Source organism: Artemia franciscana, chromosome 16, assembly GCF_032884065.1.
Source record: "Artemia franciscana chromosome 16, ASM3288406v1, whole genome shotgun sequence".
Classification (NCBI taxonomy): domain Eukaryota; kingdom Metazoa; phylum Arthropoda; class Branchiopoda; order Anostraca; family Artemiidae; genus Artemia; species Artemia franciscana.
In genome coordinates this window covers 10065636-10088183 of record NC_088878.1, presented here as the reverse complement: position 1 = coordinate 10088183, position 22548 = coordinate 10065636, and the positions used below count along the sequence as shown (strand labels likewise).

Sequence of the window (22548 nt, the reverse complement as noted above, 5' to 3'; positions counted from 1 at the left end):
GGGAATGTTTCCCCCTTTTTTGAAAATCAGGCAAATTTTCCCAGGCGCATAGCTTTTGATGAGTAACACTAAACTTAATAAACAGAATCAGAATCACAAGCCGATTCTTTTGATACTAAATAAAAAAACTAGTTTTTTAACTGAAAGTAAGGAGCGATATTAAAACTTAAAACGAACAAAAATTACTCCGTATATGAAATGGATTGTCCCCTTCGCAATCCCACGCTCTTTACGCTAAAGTTTTAATTGTTTTAAAAAGTAGAATTGTGGCAAAGAATCAAACTTTAGCGTAAAGAGCAAGAGATTGCGGAGGGGACAACCCATTTCATATACGGAGTAATTTCTGTTCGTTTAAGTTTTAATATCGCTCCTTACTTTCAGTTTAAAAAACTAGTTTTTTTATTTAATTTCTGAACGTTTTTGAATTAATGCATTTTTGATTTTGGCTCTTTGCACATTAATTATTAAAATGAAATTTGCACATTAATTTTTTTTTGGCTAAACGGCTTTGAGAAATAAGGGGTGGGGAAGGAGGCCTAGTTTCCCTCCAATTTTTCGGTTACTTAAAAAAGCAACTAGAACTTAATTTTTAACGAACGTTTTTATTAGTAAAAAATATACGTAACTTAAGAATTAACTTACATAACAAACTTTTATACTCTTATATTTTTTATTATGTATATGAGGGGGTTTGTCCCCTCGTTAATAACTCGCTTTTTACACTAAATCTTAAGTTTTGTCCCAATTCTTTAAGAATGACCCCTGAATCAGAAAGGCCGTGGAATAAATAGTTGAAATTACTAAAAATACTTTAGCATAAAGAGCAAAGTATTTATCTCCTCCTATATACCTCGCTCTTTATGCTGAAGTATTTTTAGAACCCCTCATATGCGTAATAATCTCTGTTCGTTTTAAGTTTTAATGATATTCCTTACTTTCAGTTGAAAAACGTTTTCGTGTTTATTTTTTCATTGTTTTTTTTTTTAGTAATGCTAGAAAATCCCGCGCCTTTTTCATTGAATTTCTCTTCCCCCATGACATATTCCTCCAAGAGAAGATCCTCCCACATAGCCCCCTCCCCTCAACCCCACCCCAAACCAAAAAAATCCCCCTGAAAACGTCTGTACACTTCCCAATAACCATTACTGTGTATATAAACACTGGACAAACTGCAGCCCCTTTGCAGCCACTTTGTAACTTGCAGCCCCTCCCCCAGGGACTTTGGGGGAGTGAGTAATTCCAAAGACATAGTTAATATGGTTTTCGACTATGTGGAACAAAATGGCTATCTCAAAATTTGGATCTGTTGACTTTGGAAAAAACATGAGCGTGGGAGGGGGCCTAGGTGCCCTCCAATTTTGTTGGTCACTTAAAAAAGGCACTATAACTTTTCATTTCCGTTAGAATAAGCCCTCTTGCCAGATTCTAGGACCACTTGGTCGATACGATTCTCCCTGGGGAAAAGAAACAAAACAAAAAAAAACAAATAAACACGCACCCGTGATCTGTCTTCTGGCAAAAAATACGAAATTCCACATTTTTGCAGATAGGAGCTTGAAATTTTTGCTATAGGGTTCTCTGATACGCTGAATGCGATGGTGTGATTTTCGTTGACTTTTGACTTTTTTAAGATTCTTTGACTTTTAGGGGATGTTTCCCCCTATTTTCCAAAATAAGGCAAATTTTCTCAGGCTCGTAACTTTTGATGACAAAAATTAAATTTGATGAAACTTATATATTTAGAATCAGCATGAAAATTCGATTCTCTTGATGTATCTTTTAGCATCAAAATTTCGTTTTTTAGAGTTTCGTTTACTATTGAGCCAGGTCGCTCCTTACTACAGTTCTTTACCACGAACTGTTTGATAACTATTGATATCAAAATTCTGTTTTTTCGAGTTGCAGTTACTATTGAGCTGTGTTACTGCTTATTTACAGTTTTTTAGCACAAACTGTTTGATCATACCTATTCTCGCCAACACAGGAGGGGGGAGATCCCCAAAATTTTACCTTAGAACTGTTACTGAAAAATTATGAGCTAAACTGATCTTCTCCTTTTTATCAACTCTACTCCTCCCTCGTGCAAAATTTATTGATTAAGCAATCCTAAGATCCAAGCTGTTTGCACCTATGTTGTTGCAAAAGGGAACTGAATAAAACATAGCTACGTGCAAGATCCAGCAGTAAAAAGATAAAACTTCCGAAATCTGGCTTCTCTCTAACCCCTGGTTCCCACTGCTGCAATATCGCACAAAATCCTGCGACCTGCGAAAAATGACACAAATTGTGCGACAAAGACGCAAAACCAGCCATTTTGCTGCAATGTCGGATGCATTGGATAATTTCAACTCATACCACAAATCGCGTGCGTTGTTCTGATTAAAAAAAAATCATAATCAAAGTCATTGAGCTGATTGAGAAGTAATACAAGTAATACTTGTTTATTCTTAGTTGAAGGTTCTACAGAAGCCAATTTATATTGTCAAAAGTTTGTTCATTTTAGAGTTTGTTGCAGCGACGCAAATGTCTGCGTTTCTTTATGAACCTCCATCCGATTCTGTCCTATGTCCGTTCAGCCAGAAAGAATTTTGTCGGGATTGACGCAGCAGTGGGAACCAGGAGTAACTTTGAAATTGCTTGTGCTTATGCTGTGAACGAAATTCACTAGAAAATAGATCTACAGCCTAATTTAGGTCTAGTTGTTGTGAGTGTTCAGGTCCATTGCTCTAACCCTTCGTAATTCTCAAGCTTGAATGATCATAGTGAGACAAGTCTGTATCTGTATTAAATTTGGGAAGAAACATGGCTTAGAACTGGTACAATGGTTTTTAGGTCTTAGCTCAATTTAATTTCATAGAAAATGCTAAGTTCATGAAAAAAGTTCAGTTACTTCTAACTTAGAATTGTCTCTCCCAAAGTCTTGAAATTGTAGGGTAGGCCTATCTTTAAATCAAGGAAAAAACAAAAGCTAATGGAATATTTATAGAGTAGCCAAGGGCTGACCAGGCCCGATGATAAGTTAAAGATAATAAGCTTTTGATATCAAACAGTTCGTGGTAACGAACTGTAGTAAGGAGCGACCCGGCTCAATAGTAAACGAAACTCTAAAAAACGGAATTTCGATGCTAAAAGATATATCAAAAGAATCGGATTTTTATGCTGAAATCAAATATATAAGTTTCATCAAATTTAGTCTTTGTCATCAAAAGTTACGAGCCTGAGAAAATTTGCCTTAATTTGGAAAATAGGGGGTAACACCCCCTAAAAGTCATAGGATCTTAACGAAAATTACACCATCGCATTCAGCGTATCAGAGAACCCTATAGAAAAAATTTCAAGGTCCAATCTACAAAAATGTGGAATTTCGTATTTTTTGCCAGAAGACAAATCACGGGTGCGTGTTTATTTGTTTTTTTGTTTTTTTTCCCCAGAGGTCATCGTATCGACCAAGTAGTCCTAGAGTGTTGCAAGAGGGCTCATTCTAACGGAAATGAAAAGTTCTAGTGCCCTTTTTAAGTGACCAAAAAAATTGGAGGGCACCTAGGCCCCCTCCCACGCTCATTTTTTTCCCAAAGTCAACGGATCAAAATTTTGAGATAGCCATTTTGTTCTGCATAGTCGAAAACCATAATAACTATGTCTTTGGGGATGACTTACCCCCCACAGTCCCTGGGGGAGGGGCTGCAAGTTACAAACTTTGACCAATGTTTACATACAGTAATGGTTACTGGGAAGTGTACCCACGTCATCAGGGGGATTTTTTTGGTTTGGGTGTGGGGTTCAGGGGAGGGGGCTATATGGGAGGATCTTTCCTTGGAGGAATATTTCATGGGGGAAGAGAAATTCAATGAAAAGGGCGCAGGACTTTCTAGCATTACTATAAAAAAAAACAATGAAAATATAAACATGAAAAAGTTTTTTCAATCGAAAGTAAGGAGAAGCATTAAAACTTAAAAAGGAACAGAGATTATTACGCATATGAGGGGTTCTAAAAATACTTTAGCATAAAGAGCGAGGTATTCAGGAGGAGATAAACACTTCACTCTTTATGCTAAATTTTTTTTTAATAATTTCAACTATTTATTCTACGGCCTTTCTGATTCAGGGGTCATTCTTAAAGAATTGGGATAAAACAAGATTTGGTGTGAAGAGCGAGGTATTAACGAGGGGACCAGCCCCCTCATATATATAATCAAAAATATAAGAATATAAAAGTTTGTTACGCAAGTTAATTCTTAAGTTACGTGTTTTTTTTTTTACTAATAAAAACGTTCGTTAAGAATAAAAGATCTAGGTGCCTTTTTAAGTAACCGAAAAATTGGAGGGCAACAAGACCTCCTTCCCCATCCCTTATTTCTCAAAATCGTCTGATCAAAACTAAGAGAAAGCCGTTTAGCCAAAAAAATAATTAATATGCAAATTTCATTTTATATAATTTATGTACGGAGAGCCAAAATCAGACATGCATTAATTAAAAAACTTTCAGAAATTAAATAAAAAAAACAAGTTTTTTTTAAATGAAAGTAAGGAGCGACATTAAAACTTAAAACGAACAGAAATTATTCCGTATATGAAAGGGGCTTTTCCTCCTCGACACCCCGCTCCTTGCGCTAAAGTTTGATTCTTTCTCGCAACTCTACTTTTTAAAACAATAAAAAACTTTAGCGTAAGGAGCGGGGTGTCGAGGAGGAAAAGCCCCTTTCATATACGGAGTAATTTCTGTTCGTTTTAAGTTTTAATGTCGCTCCTTACTTTCATTTAAAAAAACTTGTTTTTTTTATTTAATTTTAAAATAGATTGATAACTCCTAATATTAACATAAAGACATAACACCTCTTAAAAGATAAGCTTTCTTTGAATGTAAATATAAATAAAAAAGTAAATAATAATACATGAATGTCAGAGAGATACTATTTGACATATTTTTTAGCCCAAAGAATATACAGCATAAAGTATATAATTTAAAGATTAAAAACATCAATGGGGTAAGAGAGAGTTAATAGATATGTACCATATACCATTATTTTATTACAAGTCGGCTGTTTCATAGGACTTTATTCAAAGGTTACTTAAAAAATTGTATATTCGGCTTCATTTTTTTTTTAGTTTTTGATGCACCCGTCCCCCTCCCCCATGAGAAATCATTATTTGTTAATTTTTTAACTATGGCTAGAAACCTCCTACATCTCTTTATCGTTAGTTTTTTTTTACGAGTTTTAACTTATTTAACCTCGACGGTGTTCCATTTTGTATTGATATTCCTAAAAAAAAAATTCTTATTTAAATTTGGTGGTAATTGCTTGTGAGGTAATTTTAAAAATATTATTTTTTCGTAATGGATGTTGCCATCTTAAAGACTTTCCTTGAATTGTATTGTAATTTATATTAATTTTAGATTTAGAAAAAGATGCAGGCTGAATTCCATCCTTTCATCAATACAATGCAGAAGATGGCATTATATGAAACTAAAAATGTAAGTTTGTTCAAAGTACTATGTCATTATGCAATACAGTTAATTTGTCAAACGTGAAGTCACTTCCTAAATAATATGTTTTTTTCAGAACTTATGAAAAGTCGGTATTGTCAAGATTTTGACAAAAGAATGGTAGAACTCTTTTATTTAAATCATATTTATTTAACTCCTATATTAATGTTTTGAAGCTAAGCTGGGGCTAACTACTGTCCGCATTTAACTTCGAAGACCACACTGCCTTTCAATGACGAAAGTAAAACAGTTCAAAATAGGGATGAAACAGGAATGTATTCACTGTCAATTATAAGGTTTCATCCCTATTTTGAACTGTTTTACTTTTGTCCGCGTTTAAACGCTGAGTTGTCATCTATTTTGGTCAATTTGTCTTTGTTATTTATTTGACTGTTTTATGTATTATCCTGTTTATGAAGATTTCTTTTTCTTTTATGTAGGTTGACATTGCGCCTCTTATTATTTGTTTACATGTCTTGTAGCCTAGTTGTTTAGTATGTTTCATATGGGCTTTGAAAAAAAAAAAAATCAGCATGTCTAGATTCTGATGAAGAAGGGTAAGGACTTTTTATTTGATTGAGCATACGACTTTTTCTTAATTTCAGTTTTTTTTCAATTTCCAATCTAAGCTTGTGCCAAGTGTTTTATTATATTTAGCTATGCAAGAATTTGTAGTTTTTATGCAGATTTTAAAAATAGATTTCAAATTCTAAGCTATAGTTTGACCTCGAGAGGCTTTTCCTCAAATAAAATTACTCGGCAGTTTAAAATTCATTTTTCAGTATAATGATAATTGACTTTTAGATAAATACACAAAAGTTATCAAGAAATATTGGAGGATATTTTAGTATAATTATTCTCTTTTTTATAATTGGTTCCAGAAACCAATAAAGTGGTTTATTGTACAACCCATTGTAAGCTTTTTTCTTAATGTGTGGTTGAGCACTAAATGATGATATAGTGGATAAAAAGGATGTAAATGATGTAGGATGAAAAGTGGATATAAAGGATGAGATAGTTCGGATCTAATTTTGTATGTATTTTTTTTTGTATGATTTCACCAACAGGTATATATTTTCTAAGTCGCCCCTATCACATTTATACCATACAGAGCTTATGGTAGGCGTGCTACGTTGCCTGTTTAAGGAATTTAATGGGCCAAAACCCGTATGGGCAAGTATGTATTTCTCTGAGGAGCCCTTGTGGATGGTGATCACTTAGGAATATTCCACTTGATTTGAGGTGTTTTGCCTTTAATATAATGGCTTACATTTACTAACGAAAATGTTTCATGCGCATAGAACTTTTCTTTTTTGTTGATTATGTGGCTAAATTGTTTTTTCCTAAATATTTAAGTAAAGAACTTGGATCTCAGGGAGAAAAGCCGAAAACAAGGTCTTATAAACATTCCTTTCATTAATCAGTTAGAAAAAAAAACAATGTCAATCAAAAACGAGCAGAAATTAATTTAAAAAAAAATGTTCTAAATAAGAAGCTATTCAAAGAAAAGCGAAAAGCTACATTCAACCAAAGGCGAGCTGAAATAAAGTATAATAATAGTTCATGCTTAAAACGAATATAAACGACTATCAATAAATGAGCAAGATCCAAAAAGAACAGAAATTGTAATAAATTATTAAGTCAAACTTCAAAGTACCAAACCAATAGAAATTACCAAAAACAGGAGTATGGCTAATACCCCCCTATCCCCTCTAACATCTAAGTACCCAAACATCATTTGCACTTTACTGAAAATAAAATAAATTTCAAGCATTTTTCTTTTACGACGTTAGTAAATCTGATAGTGCTTATATCGTCTGAAAGGAATATCAATATGTATTAAATCGTCAATCTATATTCATTAGTAATTTTCACTAAACTAGGTGATTTTTTTTCTTTTTTTATTGACATTATGACAAATAAATACCGCAGCTAAAAATTAAACTGTTTTAAGTCAAGCACAAATGACTTCCTGGTCTATAGATGGCGTAGAGAGAGTTAATTCTTAGAAGGCGTAGGTGGCGACTAAAATTAGCTAATAGTAAACAAGTTAGATGAAATGAAGATATACAACGTACAAAGGCCACGGTGCAAGCTGATTTTTTGGAATTTAAAAGACATTGGAGGAGCTAAAAATAAATATGCAGACTAACAATATAACATTGGAAGCCGCAGTGGTCAGTTATGGCTGTGAAACTTGCGCACTTTAAGAAGCTGAGGAACCTACGTTTTCCAGAAGAACTGTCATATTGGGGTATGTGCACAATGTGGTCTGTGGCATGCTGTAAGCAATATCGAATCATAAGCTACAGGAAGAATTTGGTTCGATCCCACACTCCAAGTTTGTAATGAAGACAAGTTTAAGATTGCTTGGCCAGGTCATACAGATGGACGATCACAAAGGGCCAAAGATTGTGAGTTTTGCCCACCCTTCTCGGGCCAAATGAAAGCAGAATGTCTCTGAATGGGGTAGAAAGAGGTTATTAAGATGAATGGAGAAAGAATGAAGCTTTTAATAGGTTGAGAGGAGAGGGAAGCAGCGTCCACAACTGGGTTGGGCTTACGCAGCTTGGTGCTGCGGTGATTAGTACTATATAACTCCTCAAAGGAGGGGGGTAGGGGTAGCACTAGGGAAAACAGGAATATCTCTCTGGGATTACACTGAGGGATCGTCACCGCTGATAAAAATGCATTTTTTCTGATTCCAGCTGATTTTAAAGTCAAATATTGCTCTATTTCACGTATCTTATGCAATTTTATTTCTTTTTATATAATATCTCCTATCGTTTTTTTATTTTTTTCTTTGTAATGTGATCTTTCTATATCGAATGTTTGAGTAATATTTTTTTAAATTAGCATTTTTTTTTATCAGTTAATATTGATTTTACTCACTTTTGCAGAGATTTTTTCTTGTTGGGTCAAATAACACTCAATCCAAGTTTAGAGTGTTACGCATTGATAGAACAGAGCTTAAACGGTTGTCAATACACGATGATCACATAGAATATTCGCACCAAGAAGTTAGAGATCTATTAAGTGCTGTTGATGTAGACGGGAAACAGAATAGAAAATCCAGTCAAGCCTTCAATAGAATGGTTTCTGCTTTTGGAATTGTTGGTGAGAAACACTACTCCTGATTTTTATCTATTTTATCTAATTTTTTCTCTTCGTTTTTATATTTGTTATCTAGCGCTGAAATGTATGCGTCTGTGTTAAGTAACCTTTGGTTTCCATTGATGCGACTTTTTTAACGCCAAACGACTTACGGGTAGCGGATGTCGGGAAATGGCAAAAATGTTTGCATAGAAATTGTTCACTGCAACCGTTGAAACGCCGAAATATAACGCAATATATAAAAAGGTTATCTGTAGGAAGGCTAAATCAAGTTTTAGAAACCAATAGAAACACTCAAAGTGCTAATCTGTGAAGGGCTACATGTTGTTTGTCAAATATTAATGGAAAAATTTTGATAAGCAGGATTTGTTTCTGAGTTACTTGCAATTTATAGTTCTACAAAGCTTTCAGGAAAATGGGTGTGATTTTTAACGGCTCTGCAGAAATATTTCAACGCAGCAGTTGAACCGTTGTGACGCATAAACTTGCAGCAAGAAAAGAGTAAATTTGACGGATGATGCAAGAACGGCTGTTATTGTGTGAAGTCACATCAGTGGGAACCCAGGTTAAGGTGTTGCTGACAGGTTTACACTAGCTGCGACTGAAAAGAGGTTTTTTAATTGTGTATTGGATTCGAGGCAAGATCAAGCAAAATGAAAACCGTCATGCGGAAACTTGTTATATTCTGTGGGCATTTGTTTCATGGATCAACTTGACTATGGTAATTCAGTAGGTGCTATGTGACATGTTTAGAAAACTTTCGCTTGCAGCCAAGTTCCTCACTGTAAACAAGCTTTGTTAGCTGGTACATTCTATTTTCTTCTATCCCCTTTGACTTAATATATATAACTCTTAATACAGTGCTGATTTCAGCAGTAAATGATTCGCAAGTAGCATTTCTGATTGTGAGACGTGGCTCACATTTTGATGTATTTTTACATCAATTCTAAAACTTAAATATTGCAGCGTTTCTGTTTTTTCTTCTCTAATATACAAACTTATTTTAAGTTCAAAATAAGCTGGACAAATTTTTTTTTAACTTTTAGAGATCTTTTGTTGCTTATGAGCTTTTTACTTTGTTCTAATCGATTCATGAAAAAGAAAATTTAATTTTTAGACCAGTAAACTTTCTCGGTTTTTCTCCCTTGGTAGAAAAATGGATGATAGAACATATTTTGCTGCTGCTAGAAAGTTTCCGATTCTGCGGCTCCTTCAATTGTCCTGCTATCTTTATTGAAATAGGACTAGTTGTAAAAATTTTATTTTTAGCGCAACTTGTAATCAATTAGTTCGAGAAATTTTCGAATAAATACTGAAATCTCAGTGATTGGCTATTAATGTATAATTTTAAGATTATGAAGACTTAAAAAGCGAAAAAGGCTTTAGTGGAAACGTTTTGGAACGCACATATTCAAACAAATGAGTATTTTTTAAAATGAGCAATACTCATTTTTGGTAACGTTGACGATACCCCCCCCCGATCGGTTACATGTTGCTAAGTGTACTTTTTGCTCCAGATGCATCATAATATCAATAATTTCAAATTTCAACCAAAATACGACACTAAATCCAGGGAGTGCCGATTCTCAAGATTAGCAAAAGACCATTACCGCGAAAATATTTGAGCAATAACAATATATAAATAGCATTAAACAAATATTATCTTTCTTCTACTTCTATTACTAACCATCCACTGAAGCTCGAAGCAGCCTAAGGCTAACCTGACCTCTATATGATCCCCTTCTCTCAACTCTGTTCATAGATATATTTATTTCCCTCTCGTGGCGTTCTTACGTTCTTCAATTTTTTCCTAAAGCTCATCCCATCCCATTGGAGGTCTTTCTGCATTTTTTCGTTTAATAATAATCGCTGCATTTGTTTCTAACATAATAAATATAACATTTGGTAGCAGCTTCAACAATATTTCCAGGACAATTCCAGGAAAAGACCAGTAAACGGCATACATTAATCTCTCTATCTAAAACAAACACCAAAAACAAGAAGAACAATAGGGAATTTCTCAAGACAGTGGGAAACAAATTAGAATGAATATATCGGCCCTATGTCCAAGGGCCGTCCTCAGCAATACAAAAATACATAAGAAGAAATAATTTACAACAGGATAAAATCAATAAAACTAACATGAAAAGTTTTCAAGACAGTTCCATGAGTCCTGGTTGAACTTTGCTGAGGTAAGGATGCTGGAACTGTTTTGAAAAACTTTTCATTTTGTTTTTATTGATTTTATCCGGTTGTAAGTTGTTTCTTCTTATATATTTTTGTATTGCTGAGGACGGCCCTTGGACACAGGGCTGAAATATTCATTCTAATTTGTTTTCCACTTTCTTAAGAAATTCTCCATTGTTCTTCTTGTTTTTGGTGTTTGTGACGGAAAGGCAGTGTGGTCTTCGTCGCTATTTACGTCTCTATCTAAAACCTCAGAATCGCTTCCAGCAACAATAGGAATTGCAGGATTTTTAGAACAGGTAAATTTTTGGTGTTGAGATCTTCAATATTTTTCACAAAATCACAAGCGGACAATCCTAACGGTTTAAAGCATAAATGGCAGAGTTTTGCAGAGCACAAAGTGGTTTTTCTGCAGAGCACAAAGTGGTCTTCAATATTCTTCACAGAATCACAACCAGAGAATCATAACTGTTTAAAGCGTAAATGGCAAAATTCTTCCGAGTATGCAATGTGTGGGTTGTTCAGGTTTTTAATGTTCTGCACAGAGTCATACCTGGTGAATCCTAACTGTGTAAAGCATAAATGGCAGAGTACTGCAGAGTGCACAGTTTTTTGAGTTTTGTATCTTCAATATTCTTCACAGAACCGCAAACGGAAAACCCTAACTGTTTAAAGCATAAGTGGCAAAACCCTGTTCTATAGGGAGAGCTGTTGAGATCCTTTAATGCTCACTGCAAAAACACTTAGGAAAATCCTTACTGTTTAAAGGATAAATGATAGAATTACCAGGGCACGCAGGGGTTTGGGATGTTTGGATCTTCAGTATTGTTTACATATTCACAACCAGATAATCATAACCATTTAAGTATACATGAAAGAATTCTGCAAAGCACACAGTGGTTAGGATGTATTGGTCTTTTATTATTCTTAACAGAAAATGAACCGGATAATCCTTAACGTTTAAGGCATAAATGGGAGCATTTTGTAGAACACTCAGTGGTTTGGGATGTTTAGATTTCTAGGTGTTCTTCTCAGAATAACAACCGGAAAATCTTACATGTTTAAAGCATGAATGTAATAAAGTAGACTGTGATTTGAAATGATTGGATTTTTTAATGTTCTTCACAAAATAACGAACGAAGATTTATAACTTTTTAAAACATGAATGACAAAATTTTGCAAAGCGCACAATGGATGGAAATTTTTACTGTTCTTCACAGAATAACAACCGAAGAATCATAACTATCCAAAGCATAAATGTCAAATTCTTCAGAGTACACAGTGGTTTGAAATGTTTGGATCTTTTAATGTTCTTCACAAAATAACGAACTAAGATTTATAACTTTTTAAAACATGAATGGCAAAATTTTGCAAAGCGCTTTTTCATCGCTGTGGATGAAAATTGTTGGATCTATTAATGTTCTTCACAGAATAACAACTGAAGGATCATAACTGTTCAAAGCATAAATGTCAAATTCTTCAGAGTACACAGTGGTTTGAAATGTTTGGATCTTTTAATGTTCTTCACAAAAAAAAGGAACTAAGATTTATAACTTTTTAAAACATCAATGACAAAATTTTGCAAAGCGCACAATGGATGGAAATTTTTGGATCTCTTACTGTTCTTCACAGAATAACAACCGAAGAATCATAACTATCCAAAGCATAAATGTCAAATTCTTCAGAGTGCACAGTGGTTTGAAATGTTTGGATCTTTTAATGTTCTTCACAAAATAACGAACTAAGATTTATAACTTTTTAAAACACGAATGACAAAATTTTGCAAAGCGCTTTTTCATCGCTGTGGATGAAAATTGTTGGATCTATTAATGTTCTTCACAGAATAACAACTGAAGGATCATAACTGTTCAAAGCATAAATGTCAAATTCTTCAGAGTACACAGTGGTTTGAAATGTTTGGATCTTTTAATGTTCTTCACAAAATAACGAACTAAGATTTATAACTTTTTAAAACACGAATGACAAAATTTTGCAAAGCGCTTTTTCATCGCTGTGGATGAAAATTGTTGGATCTATTAATGTTCTTCACAGAATAACAACTGAAGGATCATAACTGTTCAAAGCATAAATGTCAAATTCTTCAGAGTACACAGTGGTTTGAAATGTTTGGATCTTTTAATGTTCTTCACAAAAAAAAGGAACTAAGATTTATAACTTTTTAAAACATGAATGACAAAATTTTGCAAAGCGCACAATGGATGGAAATTTGTGGATCTCTTACTGTTCTTCACAGAATAACAACCGAAGAATCATAACTATCCAAAGCATAAATGTCAAATTCTTCAGAGTGCACAGTGGTTTGAAATGTTTGGATCTTTTAATGTTCTTCACAAAATAACGAACTAAGATTTATAACTTTTTAAAACACGAATGACAAAATTTTGCAAAGCGCTTTTTCATCGCTGTGGATGAAAATTGTTGGATCTATTAATGTTCTTCACAGAATAACAACTGAAGGATCATAACTGTTCAAAGCATAAATGTCAAATTCTTCAGAGTACACAGTGGTTTGAAATGTTTGGATCTTTTAATGTTCTTCACAAAAAAAAGGAACTAAGATTTATAACTTTTTAAAACATGAATGACAAAATTTTGCAAAGCGCACAATGGATGGAAATTTTTGGATCTCGTACTGTTCTTCACAGAATAACAACCGAAGAATCATAACTATCCAAAGCATAAATGTCAAATTCTTCAGAGTGCACAGTGGTTTGAAATGTTTGGATCTTTTAATGTTCTTCACAAAATAACGAACTAAGATTTATAACTTTTTAAAACACGAATGACAAAATTTTGCAAAGCGCTTTTTCATCGCTGTGGATGAAAATTGTTGGATCTATTAATGTTCTTCACAGAATAACAACTGAAGGATCATAACTGTTCAAAGCATAAATGTCAAATTCTTCAGAGTACACAGTGGTTTGAAATGTTTGGATCTTTTAATGTTCTTCACAAAATAACGAACTAAGATTTATAACTTTTTAAAACATGAATGGCAAAATTTTGCAAAGCGCTTTTTCATCGCTGTGGATGAAAATTGTTGGATCTATTAATGTTCTTCACAGAATAACAACTGAAGGATCATAACTGTTCAAAGCATAAATGTCAAATTCTTCAGAGTACACAGTGGTTTGAAATGTTTGGATCTTTTAATGTTCTTCACAAAATAACGAACTAAGATTTATAACTTTTTAAAACATGAATGACAAAATTTTGCAAAGCGCTTTTTCATCGCTGTGGATGAAAATTGTTGGATCTATTAATGTTCTTCACAGAATAACAACTGAAGGATCATAACTGTTCAAAGCATAAATGTCAAATTCTTCAGAGTACACAGTGGTTTGAAATGTTTGGATCTTTTAATGTTCTTCACAAAATAACGAACTAAGATTTATAACTTTTTAAAACATGAATGGCAAAATTTTGCAAAGCGCTTTTTCATCGCTGTGGATGAAAATTGTTGGATCTATTAATGTTCTTCACAGAATAACAACTGAAGGATCATAACTGTTCAAAGCATAAATGTCAAATTCTTCAGAGTACACAGTGGTTTGAAATGTTTGGATCTTTTAATGTTCTTCACAAAATAACGAACTAAGATTTATAACTTTTTAAAACATGAATGACAAAATTTTGCAAAGCGCTTTTTCATCGCTGTGGATGAAAATTGTTGGATCTATTAATGTTCTTCACAGAATAACAACTGAAGGATCATAACTGTTCAAAGCATAAATGTCAAATTCTTCAGAGTACACAGTGGTTTGAAATGTTTGGATCTTTTAATGTTCTTCACAAAATAACGAACTAAGATTTATAACTTTTTAAAACATGAATGACAAAATTTTGCAAAGCGCGCTGTGGACGGAAATTTTTGGATCTATTAATGTTCTTCACAGAATAACAACCGAAGAATCATAACTGTTCGAAACATAAATGTCAGAATTCTTCAGAGTACAGAGTGGTTTGAAATGTTTGGATCTTTTGATGCTATTTTTATAATCCCAATCCCTTTATTATTAATCACAGATATGGTACAGTATACACTAGTCTAAGGTATTTGGATCTTCTGAAATTCTTCATGGAGTCACAACCAGAAACTTGTTATCTGTTTAAGATTTGAATTCAAGAGCACACAGTGGTTTGAGAGGTTTGGTTTCAAAGCTTCATAGAATCTACATCGCTAAAATTTTAAACCACAGAATTTTTGCCGAGCACGAGGTGGTTTGTGGGCTTTGGATCTCTTATATTCTTCATGAGACCATAACCGGAAATAAAGTAATAATTACACAAGGCGTACAATGTTTTTTGGTGTTTGGATCGTTAATAATTTTCATTGAATTACAACTAGGTTTGATCCCAAGAATCCCGAAAGGATATGATCGCTAGAATTACCAGTATATAAAGTAAGTATTGCCAAATTGCGTTGGCCATACATTAAAAACTGTCCGGTTCCTCAGAGCTGGGAGAGGTTTATGTTGTTTCAATATTAATATACTCTGTATAAATCTAGTATTTCCTTCAATATGTAAATTTTACTAAAGGGCAAGAAGCGATTCTTTATATAATCTAAGATGTTCCAATTGACCGCTACCAGTGGAGAAAAGAAAACGGAAAACAAAGAGGACACATCAGTTACTACCCATGCAAAAACAGGGATTCTGCTTGTTGTTCAAATTTGGGGATTTTAAGTTTCCTGTATATAGTCTTCGGCCAAGACGATTCCAAAAAGACGATGTACTTTTGTTTTTATCTGACCTCATTTTTGGTGTTTCAGGCTATATTTCGAAACTCCTTTAAATCTATTTTAAAAATAACATTTTACAATTCAGAATAATTTAGATGATAGTTACCATTCCTGAATCAGCTAGAAAAATGGCAATTTTTTCTGACTTGCCAGTTTTTTTTAAACACTTTTTTAACTTTTGGCTACTATGGCCCGAGGTTTGTCATTTACCAGATTTCAGCTACCGTACCGTTGCAACCAAGATGTTTAACAAATTAGTGCTTCTTCTTTCAGGTTTCGTACACTTTCTGGAAGGCTATTACATAATATTGATAACAAAACGACGCAAGATTGCTCTGATTGGTCATCACACTATCTACAAAATAGAAGATACAAGTTTAGTTTATATCCCAAATTTTGGACAAAAATCGTTACATAAAGATGAGTCAAAATATGTTCGGCTTTTTCAGAGCATAGATTTTTCGTCAAATTTTTACTTCAGGTCAGTAATTTGATTGGAAAAGGTTAAAGCAAAAATAATGTCAATTTTAGGACTGAGCCAAGGACAAGTCTTTGCCTTAAACGAAACACGTTGTGTGTAGAAACATTAAGGTCTTTTCATTGGTAATTCTTTTCATTGGTAATTGGTAATTTCGGATTATCAGATCTCGAGTCGAAAATTAAATTTTTTGCTTTTTCCAAGCAAGTTATTTTTGTTAAAAGTAACAAATAGATAAAAAATAGTAGTGTGGTTACCAAGCCAATCTATTTAAAATATTATATTTATTAGTAACATTTATTTTATTGTGCAAAATTATGGTAAATTCAGGGTTGTTCATTCAGGCTGTTCACACTTCGGGTCAACATTGGCAAAACAAGTCGAGCTATTTAATTGACCTAGTAATTCTTGGCTTTATTGTAAAAATACATCCTTGTAGCACCAGTATGCCCTAGCAATTAGTCAGGGGTATGGGCTTCAGTTTGGAAATTTTTGTCAAAATTTCATCCATTTGAAGATTTACTTTTTTGAATTTTAAGGATTTGTAATTCTTTTTTTTTGTTGTTGTCTTCTTTGGGAAGGACATCCGTCCTACTCTCCTCTGTGGGTACAGTTGAAGCCACATTTGCTATATCTATGATTTCATTTTTCGAAGGCAATCACCAGCCAATAGTTATTGATGAAATGGTAAACAAATAGAACTATAATACATACTTATTAGTAACAGGGAGACTGAAGTGACTTTTTAAATTAAGAAAAAAACAAGAGAAGTAAAACTTAGTTCAAGGCTTTGAACATACAGAAAAAGCCCCATCAGAAAAAAGGTCAAAACCAGTAAAAATATAAGTAATGCATTTCCAGCCCACTACTTTGTTCTTTTAAGAGTCTAATACGTTGTAAAGGGCCATTCTTCAGTTCAAGGCTTTCTAAAAGAAAAACAGAAAGATATCCTTGAATAGTGCCAGATAATGTCTATTACTCTATTTTATGTTATGTAGTATTATTTAAGGTTTTTTCATATGTTTAGTTTTCAGTTTTAAAGGTTTTCCTCGTACTGGAGACAGTAAAGGAGACATATTCGTTAGGATGTCATGGTTGTGAATCATTGTTCTTTTATGTTACGTTATCAATCGATGTAGTCTTTTAAAACAGCCCACAGAAAACCTGTTTTGGACCTTTAATCAGATCAGTAAATTCTCTTGTTCTGAGTTGCCCCCTGAGAGCAAATGACAAATGAAGAGTAAAGACAATTTTATAGTTCTTTCAATTAAAAAATAAAGATACACTATGGAGAATTGATGAAAATCTTCCAAATTTTACGGTGGAGAAGACTAAAGTTCTTTGCGTCCAATTCTGTTCAAACTATGCAATTATGATTGATAAACTACATTTAAATTCTATTGTTTAACCCGGCCTCTTGAAGGGAGTTTTTATTTTGACGTCTTTTCTGAATTTCTTTAGATCTAGTTGTTACAGAAAGGGTACCGTTGTCTAGCGAAATGACAGCACAAATAGTGTAATTACTAACTGTTAACAATTATCCAATGACTAAGCCGAGTAAAATATTTTTTCTGCAACAACGAGTTTTGTGTTTTGTATCTGACTTAACTATTTTGGATTTATAACTCGGAATTTTTGTAGCCCAACCTACCACGGATGCCAAGGCTTTAATTTTTCAATATGGAAATATCAAGTCAGGGAAAAATCATCTTACTTTTATAATAACTGCTTTTAGTTTTACCTGATGTAATATCTTTTGCATAGATAGTTTCGTTTTATTTATAACATTCTCCACTTTTTGTCAAATAGAAAATATCTGACTGTCCAAATAGTCGCTTATAACTGTTTTATTTTCTCTTTTTTTGCTTTTGTACGCAACGTAAAGCGTCGAAGTTTCTTGGAATCCAATTCGAATATTCTTAATTACAGGCAAAGTCCTTCTTTACAAGAAAGGAATAACTAAGGTATACGGGAATACATTGTCATTGCTAAAGATTTGTTTTACCAGGTATGCTGAAAAAATATTTTGGTCTATTGATTTAGTTTCTTATGAAGTAATGTCGTCCCTGGAGAATATTGTTTGTGGCACGAGCTTACTAACCATGTAGGTTAATAATGGTGTTATTATTTTTGTTTTTGCAGTTATAGTTACGATTTGACGAATACGCTTCAATATAATTCGTGCCGCCCAACCGAAATTCGTGCTTCTACGAACGATTTGTATCCTGAAGATTTTTGTTGGGGTGTGAGGAGTCAGCCTAATTTTAAGTTTGTCTGGAATGAATATCTGCTGAAAGATGCTTTAAATGTACTTCATTCTGATTGGCAGATTTTCATGACGCATGGTTTTGTTGGTGAGCCATTTTTTCTTTTTTTAAGGCAATATGAAATTTCCAGATGTCGACGACTCGATGTCAACTATTCTATTGACATGCGCTTTGATATTATTTCATTTGTCATTTACAATCCCATTAATAGTCAAGATGGATGAAGTAACTCCTCATGTCATCCTCTGGACTGAGATAATACAAATCTTTTTCAGACAAAATACAAATCATTCATTACTACAACCGCAAATCCCAACAATAGTTCCATGGCCCACAAGGAGAGGGATCATGAAAACAAATTTTAACACTAAACTATTAATCGTCTAAGCAAATAATATGTAATAATTGAAAACCTTAAATATGAGAAAACTTAAATATGAGCTGTTAAATATGAACATTTGAATATATGAAAACCTACAACTGACATTGGGTAATAGTAGACTTCTGAACAGGTGAAATATATATATATATATATATATTAAGTAAAAAGGATACACATTCAATAAATTGCTGATTAAAGTTATTCTGTAGAAAATCAGCCGCCAGACATTTTTAAAACTTTTTTTTTTATATAGCCAACAAGAAAATATTAATCCATCAATTTACCTGTAAAAAGAAAAATAAAGACACTTAATGTGAAGTACATCCAAAATATAGAAATAAGAAAATTACGCGATAGATAAATACGAATTATATCTAAAAACCTATAGACTAAAAGTAACTTTAAAAGAATAAACTACCAGGTGTTTGAATGTGCCAAAAGAATGAAATTTCCAAGAAACAGCTGAAGTGTATTCCATACTTTTGCAGATGTAATTTGTGAAAGGGTAATATGTCGCTGCTTTAATGCTACTTCTGAATAACTTCATTATTCATTCTGTTATTCTCTCTTTTTAGCATGTCCCCTATAAAAAATTTCTTTGAACACTTAAATAGAGTTTATGATGAAATTCCTACACTAGCCTATTTAAGAGGATTTGAACAAGTAGTGTTATTAAAAGAAGAAATTCACGAAGCTAGTCTTTATAAATAACTCTACTAATTCTTAATCCTATTTAAGACCACTTTTATTTGAGTGAAAGTCGTTGCAGAAGAGGGTTACTAACAATTTTTACCTAGCCTAACCGAATTTCCCGCAGATCATCAAAAAGGTCAAAACCTATCCACTAATTCACTATTTCCATACCATCGCGATAAACGCAGCAAAAATTTACAAAATCTGAAATATGCCACTCTTAGGGTACAACGATGTTTTTTCCGGAACAAATAGGTATTACCAGAAGTTTAATATGCTTGTAGTTTCTAAATTTGTTTTTTCTGTTTCTCATGGCTCATAATTTTACTCTCCGTTTAAAATATCATTAGTTTCTCGCTTAAGGTGTTCAATCAGTTTATTTTGTTCAAGATTATTAATCAACTTTTCTCCTTTGCTCGTGGCTCATTGTTTTCTTTTGGGGTTTATATTTCCTTTTAAATCCCTTTAGTTTCTCTTTTAATCTATTTAATCAGTTTGAACCAGTTTGGCATGTCTTTTTTTTTATTTAATCTTTCTCTGTTGCTTGTGGTTCATGGTTTTCTCTTGGTGGTCACCTTTAATTCCAAATACCATTAGTTTTTCCTTTAAGTTGTTTAATCAGTTTTAATCACTTTAATATGTTTAAGACTGTTAGTTATTTTTTTTTATGTTGGTAATTCTTGGTTTTCTCTTGGGGGGTACCATTTGAACTAGAAATCCCATTAGTTTTTCTTTCAATCTGTTTGGATCAGTTTAATATATTTAAGCTTTATATTAGTTTTTTTTCTGTTTCTCATGATTTTCTCTTGCGGCTCACATTCAATGTTAAATCCTATTAGTATCTCTCTTAATCTGTTTAATCAGGTTAATAGGCTTAAAGTTTCTATTTAGTTTTTCTCTGTTGCTCATGGTCCATGGTTATCTCTTTGGGATCACATTTAATTTTAAATTACATTAGTTTATTCTTTAATATGTTTAATCAGTTAAATGCGTTAAAGGTTTTTATTTAGTTTTTCTCTGTTACTGAGGACGACTATGTAACTGATGATATGTTTCTCGAGGCACTGACAGTTTATCCGTTATGACAGTTGTGTTCCGTTATGACAGTTGTATTCCGTTATGTTTGAAAGTGTTTCATTGTTTGTCGACGAACTGAGGCATTTTTGTGGATATTTTTGAATAGAGAAACTAAAATTAAAAGTTTCTTCTAATGCTATAAGTTTCTGTTTGATACTCCATTGTCGCTTTAAGAGATTAAAGCTATCAATATAACGTGAACTAGTAAGGATCGAATAAGGAGAATGGTGCCAATAAGGCTTTTGGCAACTGTACAATACCGTTTGATCTGTCTTGTTCATCTTAGTATTGAAACAGCACCTAAACTGCACCTAAACCTAAACTAGTTATAAACTGAGAATGGCAACTGGTTCAAAAGAAGAAGAGACGATGGTCTCTTTTCATCGTTTAATATCTACTAATAAGGTGGCTAATAAATGTGGGCTAATAGATAGGTGGCTAATAAATATGTGGCTAATAAGGTGGCTAATAAATGTGAGGAACGTGGGGTCTCTTCTGAGGGCCCTGTACTCGCACATGAATGAAGAGAGGCTGAAATGCTTTCTTCAAAATCAGTGTGTAAGCTTTTTAAACTATAGAATCCATAGAACTCTTATTATGCCAGTTAACCCTGTCCTGATGAGCTTTTGTACTGGGTGGTCGCTTTTGAATAATTTGTCTTATCTATTGTTCTTAATATTTGGTGTATGACATACTTACTTACGACACGACTGCCACGACTGTATGGCTTTGCTGTTTGACCTATGTAATTAGCTGAATGAGAAAGGTTAAGACCTCTTTCAAGCACTGATCTATTTAAATTACCAAAGTAGGAAAACAGTCTTCCTTTCTCCTTCTGTCTTTATTTTTTTTTTTCATGGTGTGGATTTGTTTCTGTTTGTGTTGTTGTACTGGTGATTTCTTTTTTTCAATATAGAAAGATTAAATTTTAACAAAAGATTGAGGATGAACTGTAGAGTGGAAGCAAAACTTGGGGCAACTCGGATTAGGCTGGTATCAATTTATTAAAAAAAAAACAGCATAAAACCCTAGGGAAATTGAGGTCCTTGTTAATACCACTTTCTGCAAAACCTTCAGATTTTCAGAGATGCTAGGGAAAGCATAACCACTATAAACTTACTTTTATTGGAATTTTTTAGATACTACCTCATAAAGGCTGTTGTAATTATTAGCGTTTATTTATGGGTTCAAAAATTGCTATTAAATGTTTTCCTGATATTAAAGTTAACACATAGGTCGCTTTTTTAATTGAATTGGGGTCTTTTCTTATTCTGAGTTGAGAAGGTCTAGAGTAGAGAGCTATATTTACATTCTTAGTTGTTTTGGTTTTTGTAGTTACTTAAGTATTTCCCTTTGTTTTTAGGCCAGTCCAATGTTTCAGTGTTTGGGAAGCCGTATTTTCTCACTCTTATAGCAAGGAGGTCGAATAAATATTCTGGAACACGGTTTCTTAAACGTGGCTCAAATTATAAGGTGAGCACTGTAAGATTCGTATTGTAAGAGTCAACCAAAGTTTGTCCCGATAATGAATTAGTACCTGCCATTTGTTATTTTTCTAAATCGAAACAAAGTAGTTTTCTTTTTCTTTTCTTTAATTCAATTTGACTATTGACACTTTTTAATCATCATCGGACGCTCCTCTTTTCATCTAGATAAGATGAGATTTTATTTTAAAAAAGCGGCTATCACAAGCCCCAAAGGGGCCGAATTTGCACTTTATTGTCAGTACAAAATTATATAATTGCAATCAATAAAAAGTCAATCGATAAAAATTCGTAAATTTAAAACAGGGAAAAACAAAATTAAACAAAAGTCTATATAGCAAGCATTACAGAGTACGCAATTGAAAAATAAACACTAAAACTCTAAGATAAAAGTAGAATGAGAAGGGGGGGATTATTGATGTAAAATTTCAACTATGTGAGGGATGAACTTTCTTCTATATCTTTCAGCGGAAACTCTTATTGGGGCAAGAAGGGGGATTTTTCTTGAAGCCAAAGGTGGGGGGCGAGTTCAGGGGGGGGGGGTAAATGATCACTAAGGAAAAGAGAACTAGTACGAGTCTTATGCACGGCATTATGGGTAAAACGCAAGGAAATT

General features: G+C 33.2%; 1 protein-coding gene across 5 annotated transcripts in view; it reads left to right on the top strand.

The window, feature by feature from the left end:
• LOC136037046 (polyphosphoinositide phosphatase-like) overlaps positions 1-22548 on the top strand; it is an 80612-nt gene that overhangs the window by 9663 nt on the left and 48401 nt on the right. For 3 of the 5 annotated variants that reach the window (XM_065719471.1, XM_065719473.1, XM_065719472.1), the window contains 5 exons: positions 5396-5473; positions 8386-8602; positions 15825-16032; positions 18172-18383; positions 21812-21921. In XM_065719471.1, the coding sequence (XP_065575543.1) occupies positions 5408-5473; positions 8386-8602; positions 15825-16032; positions 18172-18383; positions 21812-21921 (813 nt within the window). In that variant the 5' untranslated portion in view covers positions 5396-5407. The remainder of the gene's footprint in view (positions 1-5395; positions 5474-8385; positions 8603-15824; positions 16033-18171; positions 18384-21811; positions 21922-22548) is intronic. The other 2 variants (XM_065719474.1, XM_065719475.1) reach the window with 2 other exon arrangements.